General features: G+C 40.2%; 2 protein-coding genes across 8 annotated transcripts in view; one reads left to right on the forward strand and one right to left on the reverse strand.

Annotated features, from left to right (window-relative positions):
• Positions 1-6: 6 nt before the first annotated feature.
• Positions 7-9,395, reverse strand: nfrkb (nuclear factor related to kappaB binding protein). Its single transcript, XM_023268028.2, has 26 exons — positions 9,318-9,395; positions 8,741-8,885; positions 8,417-8,618; positions 8,185-8,312; positions 7,919-8,090; positions 7,547-7,651; positions 7,388-7,461; positions 7,228-7,309; positions 6,939-7,134; positions 6,719-6,830; positions 6,502-6,628; positions 6,334-6,411; positions 6,165-6,241; positions 5,986-6,032; positions 5,697-5,757; positions 5,430-5,604; positions 5,221-5,327; positions 4,923-5,046; positions 4,691-4,770; positions 4,306-4,502; positions 3,921-4,191; positions 3,638-3,817; positions 2,432-3,163; positions 1,417-1,523; positions 993-1,128; positions 7-635 (listed from the first exon to the last, which is right to left on the reverse strand). Exons 2-26 carry the CDS (start codon positions 8,864-8,866, stop codon positions 495-497), a joined length of 3,837 nt encoding a protein of 1,278 aa, XP_023123796.2. The 5' UTR covers positions 8,867-8,885; positions 9,318-9,395; the 3' UTR covers positions 7-494.
• Positions 9,396-10,463: 1,068 nt separating this feature from the next.
• Positions 10,464-25,274, forward strand: part of LOC111567121 (ryanodine receptor 1-like) — a 50,482-nt gene continuing 35,671 nt past the window's right edge. For all 7 annotated transcript variants that reach the window (XM_035947138.2, XM_035947142.2, XM_035947146.2 and 4 more), the window contains exons 1-35: positions 10,464-10,678; positions 15,305-15,424; positions 15,524-15,622; positions 15,781-15,801; positions 16,273-16,347; positions 16,500-16,578; positions 16,660-16,772; positions 16,853-16,952; positions 17,039-17,135; positions 17,333-17,407; positions 17,486-17,642; positions 17,749-17,913; positions 18,067-18,188; positions 18,281-18,467; positions 18,582-18,717; positions 18,851-18,946; positions 19,288-19,406; positions 19,536-19,669; positions 19,765-20,006; positions 20,691-20,883; positions 20,998-21,214; positions 21,281-21,385; positions 21,480-21,583; positions 21,665-21,748; positions 21,876-22,035; positions 22,175-22,322; positions 22,482-22,687; positions 22,770-22,944; positions 23,063-23,271; positions 23,377-23,735; positions 23,849-23,978; positions 24,188-24,348; positions 24,455-24,617; positions 24,743-24,829; positions 24,963-25,189. In XM_035947138.2, the coding sequence (XP_035803031.2) occupies positions 10,631-10,678; positions 15,305-15,424; positions 15,524-15,622; positions 15,781-15,801; positions 16,273-16,347; positions 16,500-16,578; positions 16,660-16,772; positions 16,853-16,952; positions 17,039-17,135; positions 17,333-17,407; positions 17,486-17,642; positions 17,749-17,913; positions 18,067-18,188; positions 18,281-18,467; positions 18,582-18,717; positions 18,851-18,946; positions 19,288-19,406; positions 19,536-19,669; positions 19,765-20,006; positions 20,691-20,883; positions 20,998-21,214; positions 21,281-21,385; positions 21,480-21,583; positions 21,665-21,748; positions 21,876-22,035; positions 22,175-22,322; positions 22,482-22,687; positions 22,770-22,944; positions 23,063-23,271; positions 23,377-23,735; positions 23,849-23,978; positions 24,188-24,348; positions 24,455-24,617; positions 24,743-24,829; positions 24,963-25,189 (4,913 nt within the window). In that variant the 5' untranslated portion in view covers positions 10,464-10,630. The remainder of the gene's footprint in view (positions 10,679-15,304; positions 15,425-15,523; positions 15,623-15,780; positions 15,802-16,272; positions 16,348-16,499; positions 16,579-16,659; positions 16,773-16,852; positions 16,953-17,038; positions 17,136-17,332; positions 17,408-17,485; positions 17,643-17,748; positions 17,914-18,066; positions 18,189-18,280; positions 18,468-18,581; positions 18,718-18,850; positions 18,947-19,287; positions 19,407-19,535; positions 19,670-19,764; positions 20,007-20,690; positions 20,884-20,997; positions 21,215-21,280; positions 21,386-21,479; positions 21,584-21,664; positions 21,749-21,875; positions 22,036-22,174; positions 22,323-22,481; positions 22,688-22,769; positions 22,945-23,062; positions 23,272-23,376; positions 23,736-23,848; positions 23,979-24,187; positions 24,349-24,454; positions 24,618-24,742; positions 24,830-24,962; positions 25,190-25,274) is intronic.

A 25,274-nucleotide genomic window follows, 5' to 3' on the forward strand; every position in this document is an offset into this window, starting at 1 on the left:
CAACACTTTGTAAGAGAACAAATAGTATATTTACAAGTAAATCACAAACACTAAAATAAGTCAGAACAACTCCCACTCACTGCACATTTGCTAACAATACCTCATACGAAACATTTAAAGACATGACAAACCGAACTGAGAAATTAGTTCTTTACAAAGTTAGTCAACCACTGAAGGAAAGAACAAACCTCTCCTTAGTAGAAATTCTATGCAAAGAACGCAATCTGCCTTATTATTGTTGCAATTTCTTTAAGTATAACAATGACGAAAATAAATTTCAGGAGATTTTGTTGAGGGATATTGACAAATTTCAAAATGAGACATGATGCTAGTTATCTGGAAATTGTGAAAATCTGAACACAAGTCCAGAGGCAATGATTGAGGAAAAATTAGGTCTTTGTGGGTATTATCCAACTTCCAAGAATAAAACAAACACATAATCTATGACATGTATAATACACTGGGCCTATGATTGATAGATACCTAACATGAGATCACTGTTGAGGAGCAGGTGGAGGATCAGGGGCACATTTGGGTGAAGGTGCCGTCGTGACTACGACTGTTGAAACGGATTTTGGGGAGCCTGTTGCCATGTGCTGCTGGAGCTGCTGCGCCTGAACTGTCTGGATACGAACCTGAGGGAAGAAAGAAATAGTTGTAGAAGCATCTGTGTGCATTTTACATGACCAAAAGTTAGCGTGTATGATGTTCATTCAACACTGCAAGAGAAAGCTTATTCACAGGTTAAAACTCAATGTGAGTGATTTTTGTGGGCTTTGATGGATATTTTAGAACAAATGCACACCACAAAATAAAAATCTGTTCCATAGTTATGATAACATGGCTGTGTCATGTATGATCACAACATTATGTACCACATAAAAACTTGTTTTGCCAGAACAGGTGCTATAAAACACATTCCATTTTGTTGATGATACTGTGTGTCAATATCAAATTAAAAACATTTCAAGAAAAGTCACATGCATGCTAACCTGTGTGGCCTGTCCTTGCTGCTGGAGCTGCTGAAACTGCTGCGCCGTGACGAAACTGACTGGTTTGTTCCCTGCGATCAGCTTCGTTCCAGCCGGCATGGTGGTCAGGATGATGTTCCTGCCAAGGCTGCTGATACTGCTCAGAAAGGAGATGAAAAGCACTCAAAATGTCAGTCTTCTAGCTCAGATTCTAATTCTACAAAAATAAAATGACAAAGACATATATTCAAAAGGCTTCAAAATGGAACCTTTTGCCACTACGGTGTAAACAAAAGTTATTTTAAGATGGCTTCTGTCATCTGACATGGATGGCCAAAGAGATCTTAAACCTCACAGCACTAACTTTCACTGCAACTAATTTAATCTTCTGAGTTTAATCTTCATGTTGAGAATCTGTATTTGTTCGATACTATTGCAAACTTACTTTGTATTAAGACTCCCCTTTACAATGGGTGTCGTCACAACACTTTTGCTCTTCAGTGGTTGGTTGAGGACAGAGAGAGGCACAGTGATCCGTGCAGGTAGTTTCCCCTACAGAATCAAAAAAAAGGGTTGCTCTTGTGTCATGTGACTTTTAGAAAGCATGGTTAAGTACCAAGACATGGATGCAGAGTTTCTTCAATGAATAGTGGAGAACGCAGTGACAAAGTCAAAATGCCCATTACTGAGAATGTGCTAATATACACCATTCAGTAGTGCACATGATTAAAATGCAATAACTCACAGCCCAGTTGATTTAATAATTGGAAGTAGATTTTGTGTTTGGAGACAGTGAAGGACATATTGATGCATTCCTTACTGATGAGTTTCTAGTTGCTCTGGTTAAACTATGCAAATCAATACATTATCTGTCCAGAGAGGCTTTTAGCAGGAACCATCCAATGTAGTAAGAGAGAGTTCCTGAACCAAACTAATTAAATTGCAGTCAGATATCTAAATACAGATTGTGTCTGCAGTCAGCTGTCATATCACCTGGCATCTAACTGTAACTAAAATTACAACTTTAAAGATTTTAATTTGCCAAGGCACTAAAAACAAATAATACCTGCGCTGTTTGACAAGACAGAAAGAGGAAGTTGTTGGCAAACTTAAACCACAGTGTGAGGCTTGCCATATATTGATATACGTTAAACTGGATAAGTGACCTAGACAAACATTTGGTTGACTTTATGTAATAAAGTATATACAACAACAGCCTCATCAGCATCACTTATACTGAGTGATCTAGTGATCTGTCAGTAAAAGTCTAAATCTGCCTCTTTCATGTACATCAAGTAAAATGTAACCTGGTTGACTAAAACTGACATTCTTAGTCAAAAATATTAAGTGTAGATTTCTGGTGTATTACAACCACAATAATAATATAAACTGTACCCTCACTGAATGGGAAAGATTTACATGGATTCCCTTAAAAGATGTACAGTAAATAATTGCCTTACCGTTTGTGTAGTAACAACTGTTGCAGGGACCTGCCGCACAGTAGCTGTAGCTGTTCCTAATGTCAGAGGTGAGCCCGAGGCTCCGGAAGCCACTGTGATCCCCTTCGCACCAGCAACAACACTGGCAGCCATCGTCACTACATTAGCACATGTAGATGCTGTGAGTGGTTTGCTGCCAGTGGTGGTAGTCATTGTGATGGTCTGACCCTGTTTCTGTGGGATCACACCAAGGCCTGGCATTATCCGAATGGTGGCGCCACTCTTGTCAGGAGAAGTCACGGTGGAGAAGGTCCTGGATTTTTGATCAGCCACACTGACAGCCAATGTGGGCATCAAACGTATGGCTGTGTCTCCTGCTGCCTTCAACAAGGTCGAGGTGACAGGGCCAGCTTTAGTGGTCTGTACATCGCCTGTACAGGATGAAGCACTGGAGGCAGAGGAAGGTGAAGGGTGGGGTGGCGTCACATGAAGAGTAGCTGATATGCTCTTGCTGCCTGAGGCAGCAGTGCCCAAAAAGTCAGATGTCAGTTTGACAGTTGCAACTGGAGATTTGGCCAGGGTTGCCATCATATCTGGGGTGATCCGCAGCACTGTCTGGCCTTTAGCATCTGTGGTAATGGAGGACGGCGGGAGGCGTAAGACATCTTTACCCTGGATACGCAGGTTTGTAGCTGTAATTGGAATTCCTGCTCCTCCTGGAGTCTTCATTCCTAGTTGTCCAGTGATGGACACCTGTAAAGCAAACATATGTAACCCACCGACAGATAAATCTTGTGATCATTAACATGGTGAATTATCTTTGTTACTTACTTAAGGATATGATTTTTTTCTCTAACAATCATCTCCTTTACCTGTAGACTTGTTCCTCATATAAGGACAAAGACTGAATTAAATTAAACTAAACATAAACACTCATTTCTGTTCTTGCACTTTCAAACCATAGGTGGAGTTATATGAGGACTTAGTTTTATTCTCTGACTTCTCATTAGTATTTAGCAATCCGTGTTCATGGAGTGAAATGTATTTATTTATTTACATGCAGACAGTTTGATGAGGCTTTAGGGTGGAGATTCTCCACATTGTTTTAAAACCGTACAATGACTAATTTCAAGCCTGGTGAAGATGTTCTTGCAGATGAAGACTGTTAGGCCCAACTGGTAGTCCACTTAACTGACCAAATATTACAATTAAAACAAATTGCTTCACCTGTTTGATGTTTGGACTGGTGACTCCTTGCAGCACAGCCGGAGACGTAGGGTTGTTAGCTGGGCTACCAGGTGATCCAGTTTGAGGTTTGGCCACAGTTACAGTTGACACAGACAGAGTTGTTGGAACCTGAACTGGACTACTGGCAGACTGACTCCTTAGAGGCACAGACACTACCGCCTAGTGATACACATAAACACAGAGCAAATTAATTATAAATGTGCAATATGCAAAACAAACAGGGATGCCTGTGTTGCTTTTACCTATTAGTTGTTCCGTTTACCTGTGAAATGCCCTTGGCTGCCACTGACACTGGCATCCTGATCTGGTGAGGGGTCTGATGTACCAGCGTCGCTTGCTGACTTCCTGCTGAAGAACCCAGACCAGGCTGAGCAGAAACCACTCGTACCTGAGGGAGGGAACCTGTCGCCAGGTGACTCACTATCCGAGCCGCATGTTGGGATGTAACTGGCTGTGAAGCTGGTGGACAAGCCTGGCTGGTGGGTAAGATGGTTCCCAGCTGAGGCAACGAGGGAGGAGACACAAGAAGAACACTGAGGGAGCAAGAGAGGCAAGAGAAGAGTCAGTTTCAAATTGCACAAATGAAAAAATAGGTGTATGTATTGTACAAGATAAATGAGAACAAAAAAATCTTGTGTCTCACTGACCCTGGGCTAGTTTTGATTGCATCTGGGACTCCAGTCTTTGTTGGTGTGGTGGCTGTGCAGGGCAGGGGTGACTTGGGGGTTCCAGGTGTGTTTGGAGTGGGTGTTGTAGGAATAGGTGACATGGGATTAGAGCCTATATCCTGCCCTGCCTCCAGACATCCAGGGGTTTTGCTGCCTCCATCTTTACTTCCAGGCTTCTAAAACATAAATGTGGATCAAGATTCATACAAATACAGAACAAATTTTGGCTGAAAGCAACCTCAAATTCAAAGAGTTACATGACTATTTTCACTACACCAGCACAATCACAGTGTTTTGTAAACAGTAAAACAGCAGATGCAGCTCAGTGGTTTTTTCTGTAGTAAAATGAAGGCAGTGAACTCACAGGCTTGGATGTTGGTTTAGGTTTTTGCTGTAAAGCTTTTCTTGCTTTTGCAGCTGCAGCTTGTGCCTGGTGGATTCTCTCTGAGTGGAACAAAGAGAAAAATACTCTTTATGTGTTACCTACCAAACTACAGGATTAAAGAGTTACATATTTCTCAAAAAAAGTTGATAAAGTTGGACAGTTAAATGATAAAATGTGTTTTGCACATTTTTCCATCCACATTGTTGCTTACCAAACTCCTCCTGACTGCGATGGCGGTGCAGGTAAATCCACAGTTTGCGGCCAATGTCATACTTCACACAGGGGTCTTTCTCATAGTGAAGTCTATCTAAAGCCCCACTGACAACTGTATTCACCTAAATAGAAAACAAAGCAACAGTTTAAAAGGCAGCATCTACCATGGAGAAGTGGGAAAACAAGGTAAACACAAAGATAGATCTTCTTTCATGCTGACAGATCACTCAAATGACAGTAACACTGCCAGAGTAAGATGAACAAATAAAACTGAAAAAAGGAAATCTCTCTCATACCTGTGCACTAGTGACATCTGGAGCAAGAAACTGTGAATCTTTCAGCAGTTCACAGATCTCTGCCCTCGTTCCCTCTCCATTGGGTAACCTGGCTGCTGCATCCCGCACTAGAATAACAGGAATGACATAGAAGTCAAAACTGTGTTAGTGGTTTTCTTTGTACACACAACTTTCCAACAACAGAATTGGAGTAAAATGTAAATTCTAACCCAAAGAGAGAATGGTGACGTATGGGGGCCGGTCTGAGCGGAGCAGTGTGTGCTCTCTGGCTTTGTTGAGAGACATCTCCTTATCAAACACCCCTTTAACGGGGCCCACCACAGATTCAAAACCGTGCATCCTGAAGGTGAAAGCTTTGTGTGGCTGGTTGTATCGTTGCTGCTCCTAAGAAACAAACAAAAAGTATGTTGTTTTAGAGAGTTCATGTCAGGAAAAAGAGGTATAATGTTATAAATATTCCAGCAGGACAAACAAACCTGGACTTGAAACACTTGTTTCTCATCTCCAGTGCTGGGCCGCACCACGTAATCAGTTGAACTGCATGAAAAGAGACATTACACTCCTCAGTAATAATGATGTCAATGCAGGACAAGTAAAGAATGAACCGAATAACCGCTTACATAACCGTTGACACTAATCACTTTGTAAAGTTCAAAATAAGAAATAGCTTCTTTTGTCTGACCACATATCTAAAGAAACTAAACAATATTAACATATGAGCGCTAATTTTATGCTTGCATCACTTTATGAATCCCTGAAACTTACAGTCTTGGTGTAGGAGAAGTCATCTCTAACATGTCTTCATTTTCAGTCTGTGGAAAATGACAAAAAGCCTTTTAAACTATAGTGACAAACAAAACACTGGAACTATTAATAAAGTATAGCATAACACAAACTGTAAGGTTAGATCAGAAAGTCAGTTTGTTATATAGTATTTATACTACCTTGACAACAAAATCTTTGGAGTCCAGCCACAGCTGACAGAGTGCACTGAGATCCTTCTCTGTATCCTGAGTGGGACCTAAAACACAGCATGTTAATCTCTACAAATGGAGTCATCCTAAACACCAAACACTACATCAGCCAGGTATTTTGACAGTTGAAACCTCTTACCAATCCACCTCCACTGTTGAGATTCATCTACAAATTCCACAAATGGAGAAAAGCCACTGGGGAGTGCCATCATGCCATCTGAGTGGGGGAAAAAGTAGATGGATATTTTTATCAGACTTTTATTTTTAGTGGCACAGGATGGAAAATGATCATTTTAGTGCTACTTACCTTTAGTCTCTCCTCCAAGAAACTGCAGGGCTTGGAGAACCAAGTCAGACCAACATGAGGCAGATGAAAACCACACATTGAGGGAACTGGCTGGAGAGGACTGCCACATTTGAACTTTCTCTTCCAACTGAGGGATCAATTAGTGGTGTTATAATGTATAGTTGGAAATGTGACGAATTTCTGAAAATACATGTGAGACTCTGAAATGAGTGCATACCGTTAAAGTACTGGCAAGACATTCTGCCCTTAAGATGTTTTCCAGCAAGCTGAAGAAACTGACAGCTATTTCCTCAACTATAATTGGGCTGCTCTGACACTCCTCCACAATTCTGCAATAATAATGGTTCTTTACTTTAGTCTGAGAAAACACCAGACTCAATAAATAAATCCAGACAATATTGTAAATATTCTTGACACCAGCATGGCTCTAGACTCACTCCTCTTTGATGTTCTGCAGTGGAGTAGACGGTGTGTCAGGAAGGGAGTTGATGAGGTTCACTGGTGGAGCTGAAGGAGGGTCTGAAGGTGCAAGAGTTTCACATGGATCTTCAGATTCCACTTTTATTGTCCTCAATTTCTTCTTCCTTCTCTCATCTCTCATCTTCTTCTTAGGCAGAGACAGATCGAAGAGTGCTGGAAGATATAAAGAAATAAACACATCAAATCCGAGCCATGAAATCAATTAAATCAATGTATTATTATAAATTACACAGATATTTTACTCACGCATGGTCCCCTTACGACCCATATTTGCTCTTGAAAGTATGTCTCCGAGGTGAATATCTGAGGTTATCAAGTCTGGATGGTCCTGAGGAAACCGACCATTACTGATATACTGTACAAGACTAAATCAAACCTGTTTTTTAATCGTCTTTTCATTACTTACTGGCTGCCGCTTCCTCTTCTCGCGATGGTTTTGCAGCATGACTTTCAAGTCCCGCTCACCTAGTTCTATTTTTTCTGTTGCAAAAAATATGCATTTTTAATCATTGCCTGTGCTCTAATATTACAGCAACATAACCTCAAAAAAGCATACATCACTGACCGGTAGTCTTCATGTCTTGGGTGGACAGACTGGGAAGAACTCTGAGCGAGACAGTGGGTGTTGGAGAGGATGGGGACTGAGGTGCTGGAGTCCATGATAATATGTCTACAAGCATACGCAATAAGCCATGCAAATGAACAGGTGCAGTAAACTTTATGAAGCAGATTTTAAAGACTTAATTCAGATAATCTTGTAATGTTTCTAATTGATGTCTAACTCTATCTAGTTCTCACTACTTTTAATTTTTTTTCATGTTCAGCTACAGGGTTTTACCTCTGTCTCAGTCATTTTGTGAACTCTTATTTCAGATACGTGCTTTAGCAACAAAAAAGACTATTATAAGCAGTGAAACTAATTAAAAAACAGACTGACCGTCATCATCAGATGAAGCGTTGCTGTCTCCACACTCAGTTTTGACCTCCTTCATTATGCGACTCAGTCTTCTTCTCACTCTTGGCTCCCGCATTTCAGCAAGAGTCTTGGTTGGTAACCTTCTCCTTGGTGGAAAGTCCAGACTATTGTGAACTGCAAAGTCCAGCAGCTCCTACAGCAAGAAGACAAATTTATACTAACTGCATGAGGTTGTCTGCTGTGTATGTCAGACTTTAAAAAAAAACTGACAAACAAAGAAAAAAAACCTTTCTGGAGACGAGGATCTGCTTCAGCAGTCTGTGGTAATATTGTTGAAGGGAGTGCAACTGTCGTTTCTTCTGGGACTTGGCACACAATTGTCGGTATTTGACCACCTCTGGATTGAAGTAACCATCTGAGTTGGGAGACAAAGTTGTGATGAGACATTGCTTCAAAAAAATCATTCTGTATAATACAATTATGTGTTGGTGGGGAAATAAGTGAGCAACTAGGAAGCACCTCTGAATAGTTTTTGTGCAAGGTGAAGTGGATTTCCAAAGTTGAAATTTTTGTTGTTGAAAAGGTCACTGATGGTGCTGTCTTGCTCCACAACATTGCTGTCGGGAAACTGTGGCAAAAACTGGCGAAGGTGCTGCCTCTGGGAATCTGACAGTACTTCGCTCCAGGTGCTTTCACTCATCACAGAGAAGAAAATGTCAGGCTGTAAAAAACAGAGGTAAACCGCAAACATGAAGGTATGGTTTGCACAGTATCTTGAGCTGTAAATGATCGAAAAAGAGCAGTAAAGAGCAGCACTTAATCAGTGACCGCAGGACAACTCACGTCCTCAAGAAGGTCCTCTGGAAGGTTAACTCTACAGTTGCCCAGCATGCACTCCTCTGTGATCTGCCCATCGTTTTCCTCTTTTGGATCAAGAGGGTCTGTAAGCATGTGTGCAAGAGCATCCATTCTTCTTCTCTGCACCAACCTTGAAGTATTTCACACAGAAAAGCACACGATTACAAAGTCACACAAATCTTCATGATCTGCCGACTGACGCCTCTAATGCGTTATCTTCCAGTCGATCAACAAACAACCGTTGTTTTTCTTTGAGTTTTGGATTTATTTAGTAGTTCACAGCTGAAAGTGGCTAACATTAGCAAGCATTAACCAATGTCAAAACAGTAGCCTCTCTGCACGGTAACGTTAAGTGAACCTAGCTAAGCAGGCTGCAAGCTCTGTTGCTAACGTAGCCTGTTAGCTTAGCAACCAGCTACGCTAATTTAAATCAGACAGTAATAAAGTTTGACTTTCTGTTTCACCTTTAAGTGCAGATATACTATTCTGTACAGTATGTTGCTGAATACGTATAATACGACTAAGTACATGGTGCTGTTTAAAATCTGCTAAGAGGTCTTACCCGGCACTGCTCTGTGTTTTGGAAAGAAGAGGGGGAACTGTTTTACCGACGCACAGTTTTCTTCTTCTGTTGAAAATGGCCGCCGCTCTCCTTCGACGGTTTGCTGCCCTCCATAGGAAAAATATAACTATTAGTTCACATGAAATAACTAACACTTAATAACTTCTTCTGCCATCGTACTTTCAGCTTAATTTGGTCAGTATTGTTATTCTTTACTTTCAACCTGTTTCTTTGGTTAACGAATTCATTCTCAAGAGTTATTCGCTAGAAGCTAGCTAACAGTAGTTAGCTGATAGCTAGCTGACCTTACTAGACCTCATTTCTTTGGATTACTTTTCTCTACTTTTCTGTAACCTGTTGTCATGTTTCCACTTAAGCACTGGGGTGGTGGAGCATGCCGACGGCTGAACGTAAAGGTAAGTTATAAACTCATTCTTGAGGATGTAAAAATAGACAACAGGCTTCAATTAATTAATTGCAATTACTTCATTTTTACATTTAAGTAACACAAGTCAAGCAGACATTTTATACTTAAAACGTAGGCATGTCAATGTTAGTTTTGTCTTGTTGCAGGATATTTAAAATGTAAATAATACATCTAAATAAATAATTCATTATGTTATTTATGCTAACATGTGGCTCTAATGATCAATTTAATTTTATGTTAATTTCATGTGTTTTTGTTCACAAGTAAACATTAACAACACAGCCTAACATTATTTTTTCTCCCCTGTAACCCAAGAATGCCTGGTAGGAGGAAGTTTTATTCAACTGCTGAAAAAAATGTATAGCTGATTAGATAAATCTCAAGCATGTTAGAGTCATCATAAGGCAAATTTCAAGTATCTAAAGTGATACAATCATGTATTAATTAAAAATTTCACACTAGAGAAAAACACTGCCACTGCAATTTGGTTATGGAATCTCATCTTAAATACAGATTTTAATGGTTATGGTATTATTGATGTACCTGCTTTTTGAAAGTCAAAATTTTGCCTTTGTGCAATTATTCAGTGAAATGATAGCGCAAAGAAAATTGTCGTAATACTGTTTGAACACTTGCAATGCTGCCTCCGTTTTGTCAGCTTGCTCCACCTCTTTATGATGCTGTAATGAACAGCTGTAATGAACAGTCAATCCTTCTGCCTCATAACACAGCCTGGGAGAGGCAGGGGACACGCACTGCCCTTCACAAACCTTCACCAACATTATCCTGCCTTATGTGGTGGGCATACAGGCACCAGCATTCGCAGAACTGTGAAACAAACTGTTTCCCATTTCTCTCAAGGTTTTTATTGTAATACCCTGGGAGGATGGCAGAAGGTGCAGATGGAGAGGAAGAGATTCAGTTCCTGCGTACGGTAAGTGATGCTGTTGACCTCTTCTCAAATAGCTTACAAATAGCAATAAATTTCCTCAATTAGCAATGGATAGTAAAAGGTCTTTTTGTATATGAAATAATAGACAAACATTTAGAGTGTTGGATGGCTTTCTTTATTAAGACAGAGATCAGATTGACAAGGACAGGTGGCTTGCATTGTTACCTATTTATATCCCAATGGATACTTGATATACAACTGTTTTGTCACAGTGAAAAAACTTCTGCTGCCAGATGATAGTTAACACATAACAAATTAAGAACATAACCCAAACAGTTGCAGTTATACAGTTTTGTTGAAGTGTAACATTTTGACACTGACCACCGTATTTATTTTGGTGGGCAGGACTTACTAGGATTCAGACTTTTTTTGTTTGTTTGTTTTATGCATTTCTGTAGTTTGTATTTGGGTGATTGCTGTGCTGTAAGTGAAACATTGCACCTGTGACTGAGTTAAGACGACTCAGTTGAATCTTTAAAGTAAAAATCCAATAAAAGTTTGGTTCTGATTTCTATGAGTAGGTTGGCTAAGTTTCAGTTTTGTCTAGATGCATAAAGTCTAACAGACTCATCCTGAAATGGTGGAACTAATAATGCATTATCAGTGAAGGGTACTGTGAATTACTAGACACATTTTTACCATTCCGAGTATTTAATGGAAATGTTGATGTTTACTTTATTGACTTGTGTGATGAAAATCTACAGTTGCTGATATGGTTGTAAAGCTTCAGCAAAAATTCTGCTGTGTTGGTTTCTTGATTTTACACTACATAACTGATTTAATACTCTATCTTGTGTTGTTTCTTAGGTGCTTTGGTATTAATTGTATGCTACCTAGAAACAACCACCTCTTTCTAAATTTGCCATTTAAGTGAGGACATTTGACACATTGCAGTTTTCCAAACTTAAACTGTCTGGTTGGTGATTACTTAAGGATTTAAGTGACTGAACACTTAGTAGTATGAACTCCTTTTGTTGCTTTCTGGAAATGAATTCCTGGTACTGCTCACACTGCTGTTGCAATATGTCCGTGAAACTGTCCCACACCAATGTTCAATATGGGTATATATCGAGTGAATCCACTGGATGTCAATTCTTCTGTGGTTTTGCTGCCCCATATTGTGATTTACAGGAGAATTTTTACTCAAAATATTTGCCTTGCCAAAGTCTTCAGTACATATTTTTGTTTTTATTTTGAAATATTTCCCTAATTTAATACACAGTGCGTTATGAAATATGTAGTTCAAATCAGTTTATTTTTGTTGCAGTGCTCACTGCTGGGCTCTCAGATTACCTCTTTAGATCTCTGTGTCACAGTCCACAGAAGGGCATTGTGGCCTTGCAAGCAGATCGCTGCAATGTAGCACTCTTTATTTGGATGGTCAGTGTTGATACTTAGCTATCACAGATATTCAACATAGTCTCATTTGAGTTTTTCTTCACTCTGGTAACTCTAGTCTGGTTTTAGCATAAGCCAGACACAGATTATCTGTCTGTCATCATGAGTATCACGTTAATGTCAGTTCCTTATCGTCACTGGATTAACGTTGTGTATTCTGTAGTGTAACTGCAGTTTGCTGTTTTGCATAATGAAACTAGTTGGACTCATGGACACATTGAAATTTAAACATGTTTTCTGTATATTTTTTTATCTTAGAGCTACAAAAATATGAAAACCATGCTTTCAGCTGGCATTGTCTCCAGGCCTGTAACACAACACTAAGTAAAATATGTGAACAATGTGTCAGAAAGTTAGGGTCAGTCTGATGATGCTGTTCACCCTCAACGTAGCTGAGTTCTATATTTACTGTGTGAGGATTAACAGGTTCAAAGCTTGGCCCATTTTGGCACCTGCTTACTTCAGTCCATGATCTTTACTACTAAAGTGGACTAGCAATGCTCCTTATCAGATGGTGTTTGCAAAACATTTTGTTGTAAATCTCTTACTTACCAAGTCTCTTCAGCTGGGCGTTGTATGACTTTATTTAGAAAGATAACTTTCTCACTGACAGCAGCCAAGTTTGACTGAGATGTAGCTGTCACTGTGTAACCATGACTGACTTTGGTTGTTAAGATGGCTTAATGTATGTAACACTAACTACATGCTGCCACTGAGAGAAGGCACTGAACTGACACAGTTGTGCTGGCTGAGTGTTCTATCAAAGCAAATTCCTGTGATGCATTAGTACCACAACTGTCATATCTGAGGAAGAACTGTGGGTTGAAATAATTCCAATACAATTATGGCACCATAGATTCAACTAAAAATGTAGCCAAAGCAATAACCATCCAGTAGCAGCTGCTGCAGCCAGTGGCCATGTAGTTCTTAAGCTCAGCCTTTAGAAAAGAGTAATGAGCAATATATTCATCATGCAAAGCATCACATCATTTCTCTGTTTTGCAGTACCTCCAAAGCATTTTCCTATCTGGCAATGGACCCCACTTACACACCAACTGTATGCTCCTTTGAATGTAGGTCAGGGGGAGTGCAAAAAATAACGCAATAGTTGTTTCGAAAAAACTTCCTACCATGATCCTTCAGGGACTCTGTAGCATTGTCAATATATGAATCCATGCTAACATTTTTTAAAATTGTCTTTAAGGCACACATATTAGTACACTAGTGAATTTACTTTTATATCTACTGTTAAGTAAGAAAGTACTGTTAAGTAAGTAAGAGAGAAAACACTTACACAAACTTACAAATTGTTCACCTGGCATATTACAATTTCTCCTAAACTTGTGCGAAAACTCTGCAGTTTAATAACAAAAAAAATAGTTGTTGCAGTGGTAGAGCTGCTTCACTGCACTGGACCTTTAACAACAACAAAAGCCAACACACTTTATCCAAGATAGGTAATGATGAGACTGAAGTATATCAATCTAATGAAGATTTCTGAGTAGAAGTTCAGCTAGATCCTTTCTGTTTAGAGTTTGCATCGTTTCCTCATTTTTGCACCAGTTTCTATCCCAAACTGGGTACTGAGAATTTACCATGAATGTGAATTTAAAGACCAGCAACATCTTAAGGCCAGCGTCTGGACTATGCAGTGGAGTGCTCACAGAACAAAACATTACTGTTGTCATTTTGTATAATGTATATGTATAATATTACTCATTTTAGTTTTACATTCCTCTATTTTGAACTCTTTCATTTTAGTATTTTAGTCTGTTAGTAGCTGTCATGTGCTATGATTAAAGGTGTGACTAAAGCAGAAACATGTGCGGACAAAAACAGCTGAGCATGAAATTGTGAGCTCAGATGACTCAGAGGGAAATTCTGAATATTCCTCTCCTCAGCAAGCCGACTAATTGCATTATTGAGTCAGTGTAATGTGGGGCAATTTTTTTTTCCTGGCTGTCAAATCCTAAATATCTGTTGGTTTCCAGAATGGGATGTGTGAACAGCAGGTGCAGGGGCCTGAAATAGAGAGCTGAGTGGGGGTTTTGGAGCCAAAGAGGCGGGGAGTTAAGAGCTCGGCCAGTGACGGGCAGTAAGAAGTATAGCAACAGGACATACAAGTGAAGGTTAAGGAGTTGTGTAGAGAAATGGCGTTTTTTTTTGTGGGTTATTTTATTTGTGTGTTCTCCCAAGTTTCTGTTATGCATGTTGGCCACAATAAAGTTAGTCTGATTAAAAATTTGGTTACCAAATACCTCTCATATATGTAGACAGACATAGACATATTAACTATATGTGCTCCTTTGTTATTTCTTGCCACGTTGACGCCCTTAAGTTAGCTTTGGTTTTAATGTAGTCGCTTGCAAATATAGTATGGTATCGGTTACATTCAGTATGCTTTCCCCTGAACGGTTGGAGGCATAATGTAATCGAAGATTTGTTAAATGCGTTTTAAGGGTATCTCCACCGGTTTTATATTCTGCTACAGGCTGAGCTAGTGGCTTAAGGCCACATTGTCCACTATAAGCATAACACGCCTGAACTGAGATAATCACAAGGCTGTAAGGACAAAAATTTTCCCTGCATAGAGAAATTTAGAACTTTAGCCAGCTTCAAAGGAAAATCGCCTTTGCTAGCATGATAACAAATGGGAATAACAAGAGGAAATTTATTTTTTTAATCAGGGTTGTTGGTTGGGGTTTCATTTGCTCAAACATAATAAACCTTTTTGTTCATCAAATGGTCAGATACTTTGGGAAAATGCATAGATTTCTGTCATATAAGGTAGCACAAACTGATTGTCTTTAGTGAATGTGGACCAATTATGCTTACTGTCATGTGCAGTCTCTCACTAAAGGCCCATTCTGAGTAAGGAAAACTCCTGGTGTGTGCTGATGAATGTGAATGACTTGATTTCAATCTAGGCTGCAGATGTTGTGAGTGTGCTATAGTTAAAGGAGTGCAAAGCCAAACCAGAGGAGAAATCTTTTAAGATTTGAGTGGCTGCAATAGAAGACATGCAGTTTTGGCTTTACAACATTTAATACAATCAAATCAGAGTTGGTATCGAGAACTCTAAAATCCAGAACGTTGGATTTTTCTCAGATGCGGCTACCCTACTGACCCTGATTGCATTTCAGTTCCACTTGTGCTCTCCCTACGTTTTCCAAAACATGTCTTCACTTTGGACTTGCTTTGACTTTGTAGGATGACCAGGTAGTGCTGCAGTGCACCGCATCCATTCTTAAGGAACAGATTAAGCTGTGTCTCTCCTGTGAAGGATTTGGAAATCGGCTGTGTTTCCTTGAGACCACCTCGAATGCTCAGGTACTTAAAGGACACAGTTGCTAAAGACCTTTTATCTAATTTCTTAGAGAATCTGAATCGCTACTGTTCACCAGGTTTACTGGTTGTCCTGTATTTCAGAATGTCCCTCCAGACCTTGCTATCTGCTGCTTCATTTTGGAGCAGTCCCTGTCTGTACGAGCATTACAGGAGATGCTGTCCAACTCTTCTGTGGATGAGGTAAGACACAGTTAGAGGGAAATTGGTACTTTTTGGTTAGAAGGCGCGTCTTTTCCAGGTGGTACACCAATCATATAATGAAAAAGTGCGGTGTATTGTTCATTCAAGAGCAGAAACTTATTTTGTTTCCTGTCTGACTTTACTCTCCCACCTACCAGGCGGTGGATTTGGACAAATGGGTATGTTTACTCAAGCTTTTCTGTCACAGTCTAATGAAATTTCTCTCCACTGCTTCGTTTTCACTGTGTCATAACTGCACTACAGCTTTCTTTTATAAATAGTTTTGGGTTGTAATAGAGCATTTTACCATAAAATACATTACTGATTAATGCCCATTGCCTTAGAAAACCCTTAGCTTTAACCTTGTTTATCTGCTTTTTTTTTTAATGTTTGCATAAATCTCAGTTCAGCCTAATTTATTAAATTACTTAAATAAATAAATTAATAATAGGCTGTTATGAGATAAATTCACTAACGCTTTGCTTGATATGCAATTACAAAACATGACTGTGGTGTTTATCCCTGTTATTTTTGAAGCACATGCATGGAGTCTGTCCATTACTGCACTACTAAATTGTAAACTTGAAGTGGTTGATCCAGTTTTATTGGTTCAACATTTAACTGACTCTTTCTCTACCTCATTTTCCCAGTCGTCACAAGGTGGGGGTCATCGAACCCTGCTGTATGGACATGCCATCCTCTTGAAACACACTCACTCTAGCATGGTGAGTACATTTACAATTATTTTGACTACTGCTACTTTATCCTGTTCATTCCTCTGAGCAACTTTTCTCTTCATGGTCTGTTATTCTCTAAATAGGTTGGAGTGCATGTCATGTCATTACACTAACTTGTTGTCCCTGCCTTTATGCTGCAGTATTTGAGCTGTTTGACTACTTCACGCTCATTGACAGACAAATTGGCTTTTGATGTGGGCTTGCAGGAAGACTCCACAGGTGGTTATGCACTTTTCTGCACAATAAATCCACATATGCCCACATAGATTTCTGCATTCTTAATCTATTTGTCAAACACAGGAGAGGCCTGCTGGTGGACCATCCATCCAGCCTCGAAGCAAAGGTCTGAAGGCGAGAAGGTCAGGGTGGGAGATGACCTCATTCTTGTCAGTGTGTCTTCAGAGCGATACCTGGTAACCATATTTGTAATAACTTGCGTCGGAAGTTACAGTTTATTATGAATCATTCTTACTAATACTATCACTCTTCTCAGCATTTGTCCTATGCCAGTGGTGATTTGATGGTCGATGCTTCCTTCATGCAAACACTATGGACCATGACCCCAGTGATGTCTGGATGTGAGCTAGCTGAAGGTCTGTAATTTTGTTGTTGCTCAGTGAAATATCTTTGTCCCTAAACATTTTCACTTTATCTTAACAATTTGACTCTTGTTCTCCAGGCTTTCTGACAGGAGGGTATGTGCTGAGGCTGTTCCATGGTCACATGGACGAGTGTTTGGCAATCCCAGGAGCTGACCAGGGGGACGACCAGCGCAGGTGAGCAGTATTCTTTCATTCTTGATTAATTTTATTGGCAGCATGTTTCTCAGCAGCTTAAATTGCAGCTTAACTGAACATGCCAACAATGAATGGTCCCTGCTTGCTATCATTGTGGTGTGCTAGCTATCTGAAACAACAAATTTCCTGATAACATTTTTAACATCACTGGCTGATGTTTTTTTTTTTTTTTCCAGAGTTGCTCATTATGAAGGAGGGGCTGTATGCAGTCATGCTCGATCTTTATGGAGACTTGAACCTCTACGCATCGCGTAAGTGTCTTAACTTCCTCCTTCGCTTTAAGTGACTTTACAGTGGGCTAATGCTTATTAATTTATGCCCGTTTGTAGTTGGAGCGGAGGTCACATTAAATGGGGCCAGTCTTTCCGGATACGTCACATAACAACAGGCAGATACCTTTTTCTTGATGAGGAGAAAGGACTTCTGCTGGTGGACCCAGAGAAGGCCAATTCCAAGATGACAGCTTTTTGCTTCAGAATTTCAAAGGTGATTGTCATGCAAAATTAACTGTGCCGATGTTTGAGACTCTTAGAAGACGTATATATATTCATATCAGCCTTAACAAATAACGCTCTTTTTATTTAAACTACAGGAAAAAATTGAAGTGACACAGAAGAGAGATGTGGAAGGCATGGGCACACCTGAGATTAAGTATGGAGAGTCCATGTGCTTCGTTCAGCATGTTTCATCTGGCCTCTGGCTTACATATGCTGCTGTTGACGCCAAATCTGCACGTCTTGGTCCTCTGAAGAGAAAGGTAAAGCTGGATTATACATAAGCATGACAGCAAAATGTAAATCCCTGATGAGTGCTTGCGTAGTAATAGCAAGACATTTAAGTCGGCATGTACTTTATGAGAGTTGAACATAACTATGTAAGTTATGTTTTAAGAGCAGCTATGTTCACTTAGGCTATACTCCATAAAGAAGGCCACATGGATGATGCACTCACAGTTGCTCGATCCCAGACTGAAGAGTCTCAAGCAGCCAGAATGATTTTCAGCACAACGGGCCTCTTCAACCAGTTCATCAAGTACACTAATTCAATCATACTTTATTCGAATCTTTGTTAAGCATATTTGTCACAGTATTCTCATGTCTTCCATGTTGTTTTCATGTCTTCAGAGGTCTAGATGCTCTGAGTGGGAAAAACAAATCTGCCAATCCTCCATCTCTGCCTATGGACACAGTGGTGCTTTCTCTGCAGGACCTCATTTTCTACTTCCGACCCCCCGAGGAGGAACTGGAACACGAAGACAAGCAGTTCAAGCTTCGCTCCCTCAAGAACAGGCAGAACCTCTTCCAGGAAGAGGTTGGTCTGGCTATTCATGAAAACAGCTTAATTCTGGATGAACATTTCATTTGTCTGATTTACCTGCAATATTTGTATTTCAGTTATCCATAAGTTTTTTTTTGTATTTAATAGGGAATGATTACTCTTGTTCTGGACTGCGTTGATCGGCTCAATGTGTACAACACAGCAGCCCACTTCTCAGAGTATGCTGGCGAAGAAGCTGCAGAGTCATGGAAGGAGATAGTAAATTTACTCTATGAATTGCTAGGTGTGGTCATTTTCTAGTTTTCTCTATGCTTTAGCTGTTTTAGATCAGTAATTTATATTCCTCATATCTAGCCACCTGCCTTGTCTGTTAATTTACTGCATTACAACTTTTCTGCTTCTGTTCTCTTGTAAAGCTTCTTTGATCAGAGGTAATCGTGCTAACTGTGCCCTCTTCTGTGATAACCTTGACTGGCTGGTCAGTAAACTGGATCGTTTGGAAGCATCTTCAGGTATCTAAGATATCAAGAATCTCATTTAAACGTACAAATGTACAGTTTTTTTCTTGCTTGCTGTCTTTAAAAGCCAACATATATTTGAATGACTTTGAATAAATAACTGTAAATGATTTGTCTGTTGCTCACCAGTATCAGTTAACACATTGTCATCTATCTCTTTATTTGAAAATTATTTAGATTTGTTTCAATCAGCATACACAGTAGCTCAAATAACAACACAATTTAAATGAATGTCGCTCCTACAGACACTAACCATGTGAAACTTGTAATTACACATGTTCCTTTTGTTGTTTCCAGTGTTTATGCATTTTTATGTTCTCTTTTTTTCATGACAGGAATCCTGGAGGTGTTGTATTGTGTCCTGATTGAAAGCCCTGAGGTGCTGAATATTATTCAGGAAAATCACATCAAATCGATCATCTCTCTGTTGGATAAACATGGACGCAACCATAAGGTCAGGAACATCTAATGCTGTTTACTTAGCAAGAGTTGTAAAACCCTGCAGATGACAATTTATATATTTAATACTTAAAACACATTGCATGAAGACTTATCATGAATTTCTGTCTACTTCTTCTGTCAGGTCTTGGATGTGCTCTGTTCTCTGTGTGTGTGTAATGGAGTAGCTGTAAGATCAAATCAGAATCTCATCACAGAGAATCTACTTCCAGGCCGTGACCTCCTACTTCAAACCAACATTATCAACTATGTGACCAGGTTGGTCACTATGCACAAGTACATGTTTTTTCTTCTGCGCTGATTATCTAAACGGCTCATCTGAGTTATATATTTGTTTTGCAAACCTCCTTTAGCATGAGACCCAACATTTTCCTTGGAACCTGTGAAGGGTCCACTCAGTATAAGAAATGGTATTTTGAGGTGATGGTGGATCACGTGGAGCCGTTCCTTACAGCTCAGCCATATCACTTACGTGTGGGTTGGGCTCTGACGGAGGGCTACAGTCCTTACCCTGGCGGAGGGGAAGGCTGGGGGGCTAACGGGGTCGGGGATGACCTCTACTCCTATGGTTTTGATGGGCTTCACCTTTGGTCAGGTAAAGTAAACATGGTATGACTGAGAAGTAGTCTTTTGCATGCATTTGAAGAGCACCTGCACCTATCCATCTCAAATTTGAACAATTTTAAAAACATTCTTGTCTGTACAACAATTTTACATTTGTTCCTACAAGTAAGACATAAATTGTAAGGTCCTCAAAGCAAACTGTCCGCATAATGTTTTTTTCTGAAAGCATCCTTTTTCAATAGCTTCCAGTAAGGAGAAAGCATATGCATGCACTTTCAAGAAAATTCAGCTGCACCCACTGGCTATTTTCAGAGTGCTCTGGTAGCTCTGAGCACTTCTAATTAACAATCTCTGAGCTTTTTGTGAAAGTGCTGGTGTCATGACCGATCACATGTGCAGGACTTGTCTCTCTGACAACCATAAAAATGAAACAAAAGCTTTTTCTGTCCATTTCTGTCTACCACAAGCTGTTTAAGTGAGAGAGAAATTGTCACTATTAGGGGTGATGCTGATCTATCACGCAGCCATGGTTAGAATGGTGTGTTGTCAAGACAGTGTTACCATAGAAAACCCACGCTCTTTATCCCAGTGCTTTTTTGATGAAGCCCTGAGGTGAGGCGCTCCTCAGTACCATGTCTATGCTTTTCTGCGGACACGCACTCCACGATTTTATGCATTTTGAGAAAGTATGATTTCACTTGCTGTGTGTCTGCAGGACGTGTTCCACGTCATGTTGCTACGCACAATCAGCACATCCTGGCAGCAGAGGACGTGGTCAGCTGCTGTTTGGATCTCAGTGTGCCCAGCATTTCCTTCCGTATCAATGGGCATCCCGTTCAGGGAATGTTTGAGAACTTCAACCTGGATGGCCTGTTCTTTCCGGTGGTCAGCTTCTCTGCAGGCATTAAGTAGGACATTATGAAATACAAAATTAAATATTATGAATTTGTTTTTCTTTAATACTACCATCAACTTATGACATAATGCTTTGACTAATGTATATTTTCCACTCCAAACACTAGGTTGCGATTTCTTCTCGGAGGACGTCATGGAGATTTCAAGTTCCTTCCACCTCCAGGCTATGCTCCTTGCTATGAAGCAGTTCTGCCCAGGGACCGTTTGCGGATTGAGCCCATAAAGGAGTATAAACATGATTTTGATGGCGTTCGCAATCTGCTGGGTCCAACTCAGTCCCTTTCACACACAGCCTTTACTCCTTGCCCTGTGGACACAATACAGGTAAATCCAGATCCGTCTGCTTTTATCTTTGTCTTTTACACTGCACTGATTTTACTATTTTTGCAGATTGTGCTTCCTCCTCATTTGGAGCGCATTCGAGAAAAGCTAGCAGAAAACAGTCATGAATTATGGGCTGTTACTCGCATTGAACAAGGATGGACTTTTGGACCAGTGAGTGCTTTCATTATTGGTCACCTTTTCCACAGATAATGTTATGTACACTGACAATTTCCTTCCTAAATCTTTACACATTGCTTTTTTACAGTTTCGTGATGACAACAAGAAGCTGCATCCCTGTCTGGTAGATTTCCAGAGTCTGCCTGAACCAGAGAAGAACTACAATTTAGCAATGTCAGGAGAGACACTAAAGTAAGTCAGAGTCTTCACATAATTAACAGCACTGAGCTTTTGTCTCTTTGTATTTCTAATGCCTCGTGGATTATTTCAAAGGACTCTGCTAGCACTGGGCTGTCATGTAGGAATGGGAGATGAGAAAGCAGAGGAGAATCTGAAAAAGACCAAACTCCCCAAAACGTGAGCTGCAAAATATTCACTTGTTTTAATACATTATGTGTGTTTGTTTCCCTTTCATCATGTCTACTGTAAAGGCATAGTGAAGGCTCTAAAGGACCCATTCTAATTACAAAGCATCATTTGTTAGTTACATGCAGAGTAGTGGATACAAGCCAGCCCCTTTGGACCTGAACCATGTGAAACTGACTCCTAATCAAAACACTCTAGTGGAGAGACTGGCAGAAAATGGACACAATGTGTGGGCAAGAGACAGAGTTCGCCAGGGCTGGACATACAGTATTGTGCAGGTATCACCGTTCTTTTTATGAAGAGGTCACTTTGATGATGATAACAAGTATGAGCAGATATTTCAGTGGGTACATGCTGCGTACGCTTTTCTTAAATGTTGAATCACATTTTTGTGTTTGATGTTTTTTTCTTTTATAGGATATAATGAACAAGCGCAATCCCCGTCTGGTCCCTTACAACCTACTGGATGAAAAGACTAAAAAGACTAACAGAGACACAGTTTGCGCAGCTGTTCGCACCCTCATTGGATATGGTTACAACATAGAACCACCTGACCAGGAGAGCAGTAAGTCTGCATTGCTATCTATAAACATAGTGTCAGGAAAATTGATTTATTTTTAATATCATGCTACAAACTTAATTATTAAAGGCATAGGGTTTTTTAATCAAATCTGCAAGCTTTCCAAATGGTCAAGTGTTTATTTCTGTGTTTGTTTTAATGTAGGTGGGCATGGACCTGGCAGCTCCCGTGGAGATAAAATCAGAGTGTTCAGAGCAGAGAAATCTTATGCTGTCACACAGGGGAAGTGGTACTTTGAGTTTGAAGCTGTAACAGTTGGAGAGATGAGAGTTGGCTGGGCTAGGCCCAGTGTTCGTGCAGACACTGAACTTGGTGCAGATGAGTTGGCCTATGTCTTCAATGGCTTCAAGGTGGGATGCAGACATAGTTATGCACTTGTGAAGGATGGCCAAGCTTCTATTATACAAAACTTTAAAATATATTTCTTTTTAGGCCCAACGTTGGCATGTTGGAACTGAGCCATTTGGTCGTCAGTGGCAGTCTGGTGATGTGGTGGGTTGTATGATTGACCTCACAGAGATGAACATCATGTTTACACTCAATGGAGAAATGTTAATCAGTGACTCAGGCTCGGAGATGGCCTTTAAGGATATCGAGGTAGGAGAAGGTAAGTACAGTAACAAGTAGCAACATATACAGTTTTCAGGTGGAGACACTGGACATTAGTACATAGATTTCTGTTTGTGATGTACATCCATGTTCATGCATGTATTGAACATCTCTAGGCTTCATACCTGTGTGCAGTTTGGGCCTGTCCCAAGTCGGCAGGATCAACCTGGGTCAGAACGTCAGCAGTCTTCGCTACTTTACCATCTGTGGCCTGCAGGAAGGATTTGAACCCTTTGCAATCAACATGAAAAGAGACATTACAATGTGGTTCAGCAAGAGTCTTCCCCAGTTCATGGCTGTACCTACTGATCATCCTCACATTGAGGTATTGTGCATTACTTGTCGCAATATTTTGTTGAAACATTTTTTGGTTTCTATTGTGAATAACCATTTTGTAGGTAATCACCTGGATCCTTTTTTTATTCTTTAGGGATCACGTGTGGATGGGACAGTGGAAACAGCCCCTTGTCTTAAAGCGACCCACAAGACATTTGGATCTCAGAACGCTAACACAGACCTACTATTCTTCAGACTCAGCATGCCGGTTGAATTTCATGAAACGTTCAAAGTCCCAGCGGGGACCACTCTTCTTACTCGTGCTCTGACCATCCCAGAGGATGAGGTGGTAGAGGTGGACCCAGACTCTGAATTTGAAATACTTAAGAAGTCAGCCACTCGTAAAGAGCAGGAAGAGGAGAAAAAAGAACCCTCGGTGCCTAAAGAGACTCCTGCCATCAAAAATGGAGAGAATGAAAAGGATGCCTCCACTGAGAAAAGCAAGAAGAAAGGGTATGGAATTATGGATGCAAGCATGACTTGAGGAGGGTTGGGTTTGAGAAGGCTACAGCTAGGATACCGTGTTAGCTTTTTTTATGCTGACTAATTTCTGCTGTTACTTACAGTTTCCTGTTTAAGGCTAAGAAGGCTGCATTAATAACTCCGCCTCCTGTTGTTCCCACCATGCCTCGCTTAGTGGAAGATGTGGTACCCGATGATAGGGATGATGTCGACATCATCCTCAATACCACCACGGTATAACTTTATGTGTTCATGATATTCATAACCATATAATATGTATGGTTTGCTCATTTGGCCTTATACTGTTAAGATCCAGCAATTAACATACAATATAAATAATAGTGCTTTTAATGAAGTAATTTTTATATTGAACTCATCTGTTGTGATTTTTAATATTTGCATTGAATTAATATATTTTTCCCAACAACTTGTTCCTTTACCAGTACTATTACTCAGTGCGAGTGTTTGCGGGACAAGAGCCAGGTGGAGTGTGGGTTGGCTGGATCACACCTGACTATCACCAGTATGACCCCCATTTTGACATCAGTAAAGTGAGAAATGTAACAGTCACTGTAGGTGATGATAAAGGCAACATTCATGACAGGTATGTTACTAGTCGAGAGAAAACAAACAAAAAATAAATAATTAAATGTGCGTTTTTATTCAAAATTTAATAACATGCACAAAAAAAATTCTTCTTTCTTCTTCAGCATAAAGCGCAGTAACTGCTACATGGTATGGGGAGGGGAGTTTAGCAGCTCCCAGCAGACCCGAGTCAGTCAGGAAGACTTTGTGATTGGCTGTCTGATTGATTTGGACACAGGACTCATGACGTTCACTGCCAATGGAAAAGAGATAAACACATTTTACCAGGTTAGTTAAGCTTTAGTCTGGTATTCATACTATTCAAAATAAAGTCCTTTTATATCGAATAGTATGCATATATGAAGTCCTATATAAAGTTATTGGCTGCAATAAGTTATGTTATCCTCTGTCAGGTGGAGCCAAACACAAAACTGTTTCCAGCTGTCTTTGTTCTGCCTTCCAGTCAAAATATGTTTCAGTTTGAACTAGGCAAGCTAAAGGTCAGTCACCAAGAATTACTGTATTTATTTTGCACCAGTCCTCAAAATCAAGACAACAATTTCACTTTATTGATTTTGTTATGCAACTGTCCTCTCTGATGCATTGTTTGTCCTCCTTCACCTGTTTTGCTAGAACATCATGCCGATCTCAGCCGCCATGTTTCGGAGTGAACGCAAAAACCCTGTCCCCCAGTGCCCTCCTCGACTGGATATCCAGATGTTAACCCCAGTCATCTGGAGCCGAATGCCCAACCATTTCCTGGCTCCAGAAACAGGACGTGTCAGTGAGAGACTGGGCTGGATAGTCCAGTGTCAGGAGCCACTCACCATGATGGCTCTTCACATTCCAGAGGAGAACAGGTTAGAACTGCGTCACTCTGCATTTATCTGTTGCGTTTGTTGAAGATAAAATCATTTTGCGCTTTTTTTCAGCAAAATTAATCCC

Source organism: Amphiprion ocellaris, chromosome 14 (assembly GCF_022539595.1).
Source record: "Amphiprion ocellaris isolate individual 3 ecotype Okinawa chromosome 14, ASM2253959v1, whole genome shotgun sequence".
In the NCBI taxonomy this organism is placed as follows: domain Eukaryota; kingdom Metazoa; phylum Chordata; class Actinopteri; family Pomacentridae; genus Amphiprion; species Amphiprion ocellaris.

Bases quoted from the DNA above. Each gene is read 5' to 3' on its own strand.
- nfrkb (XM_023268028.2), bottom strand. From the start codon at position 8,866: ATGGATGCTCTTGCACACATGCTTACAGACCCTCTTGATCCAAAAGAG. The intron at 7,462-7,546 runs GTCAGTGATGTA...TTTTTGCAACAG, and splicing joins CCAAGACATGAAGACTACCG to AAAAAATAGAACTAGGTGAG. The intron at 3,818-3,920 runs GTAAACGGAACA...GTGTATCACTAG, and splicing joins CAGCCAAGGGCATTTCACAG to GCGGTAGTGTCTGTGCCTCT.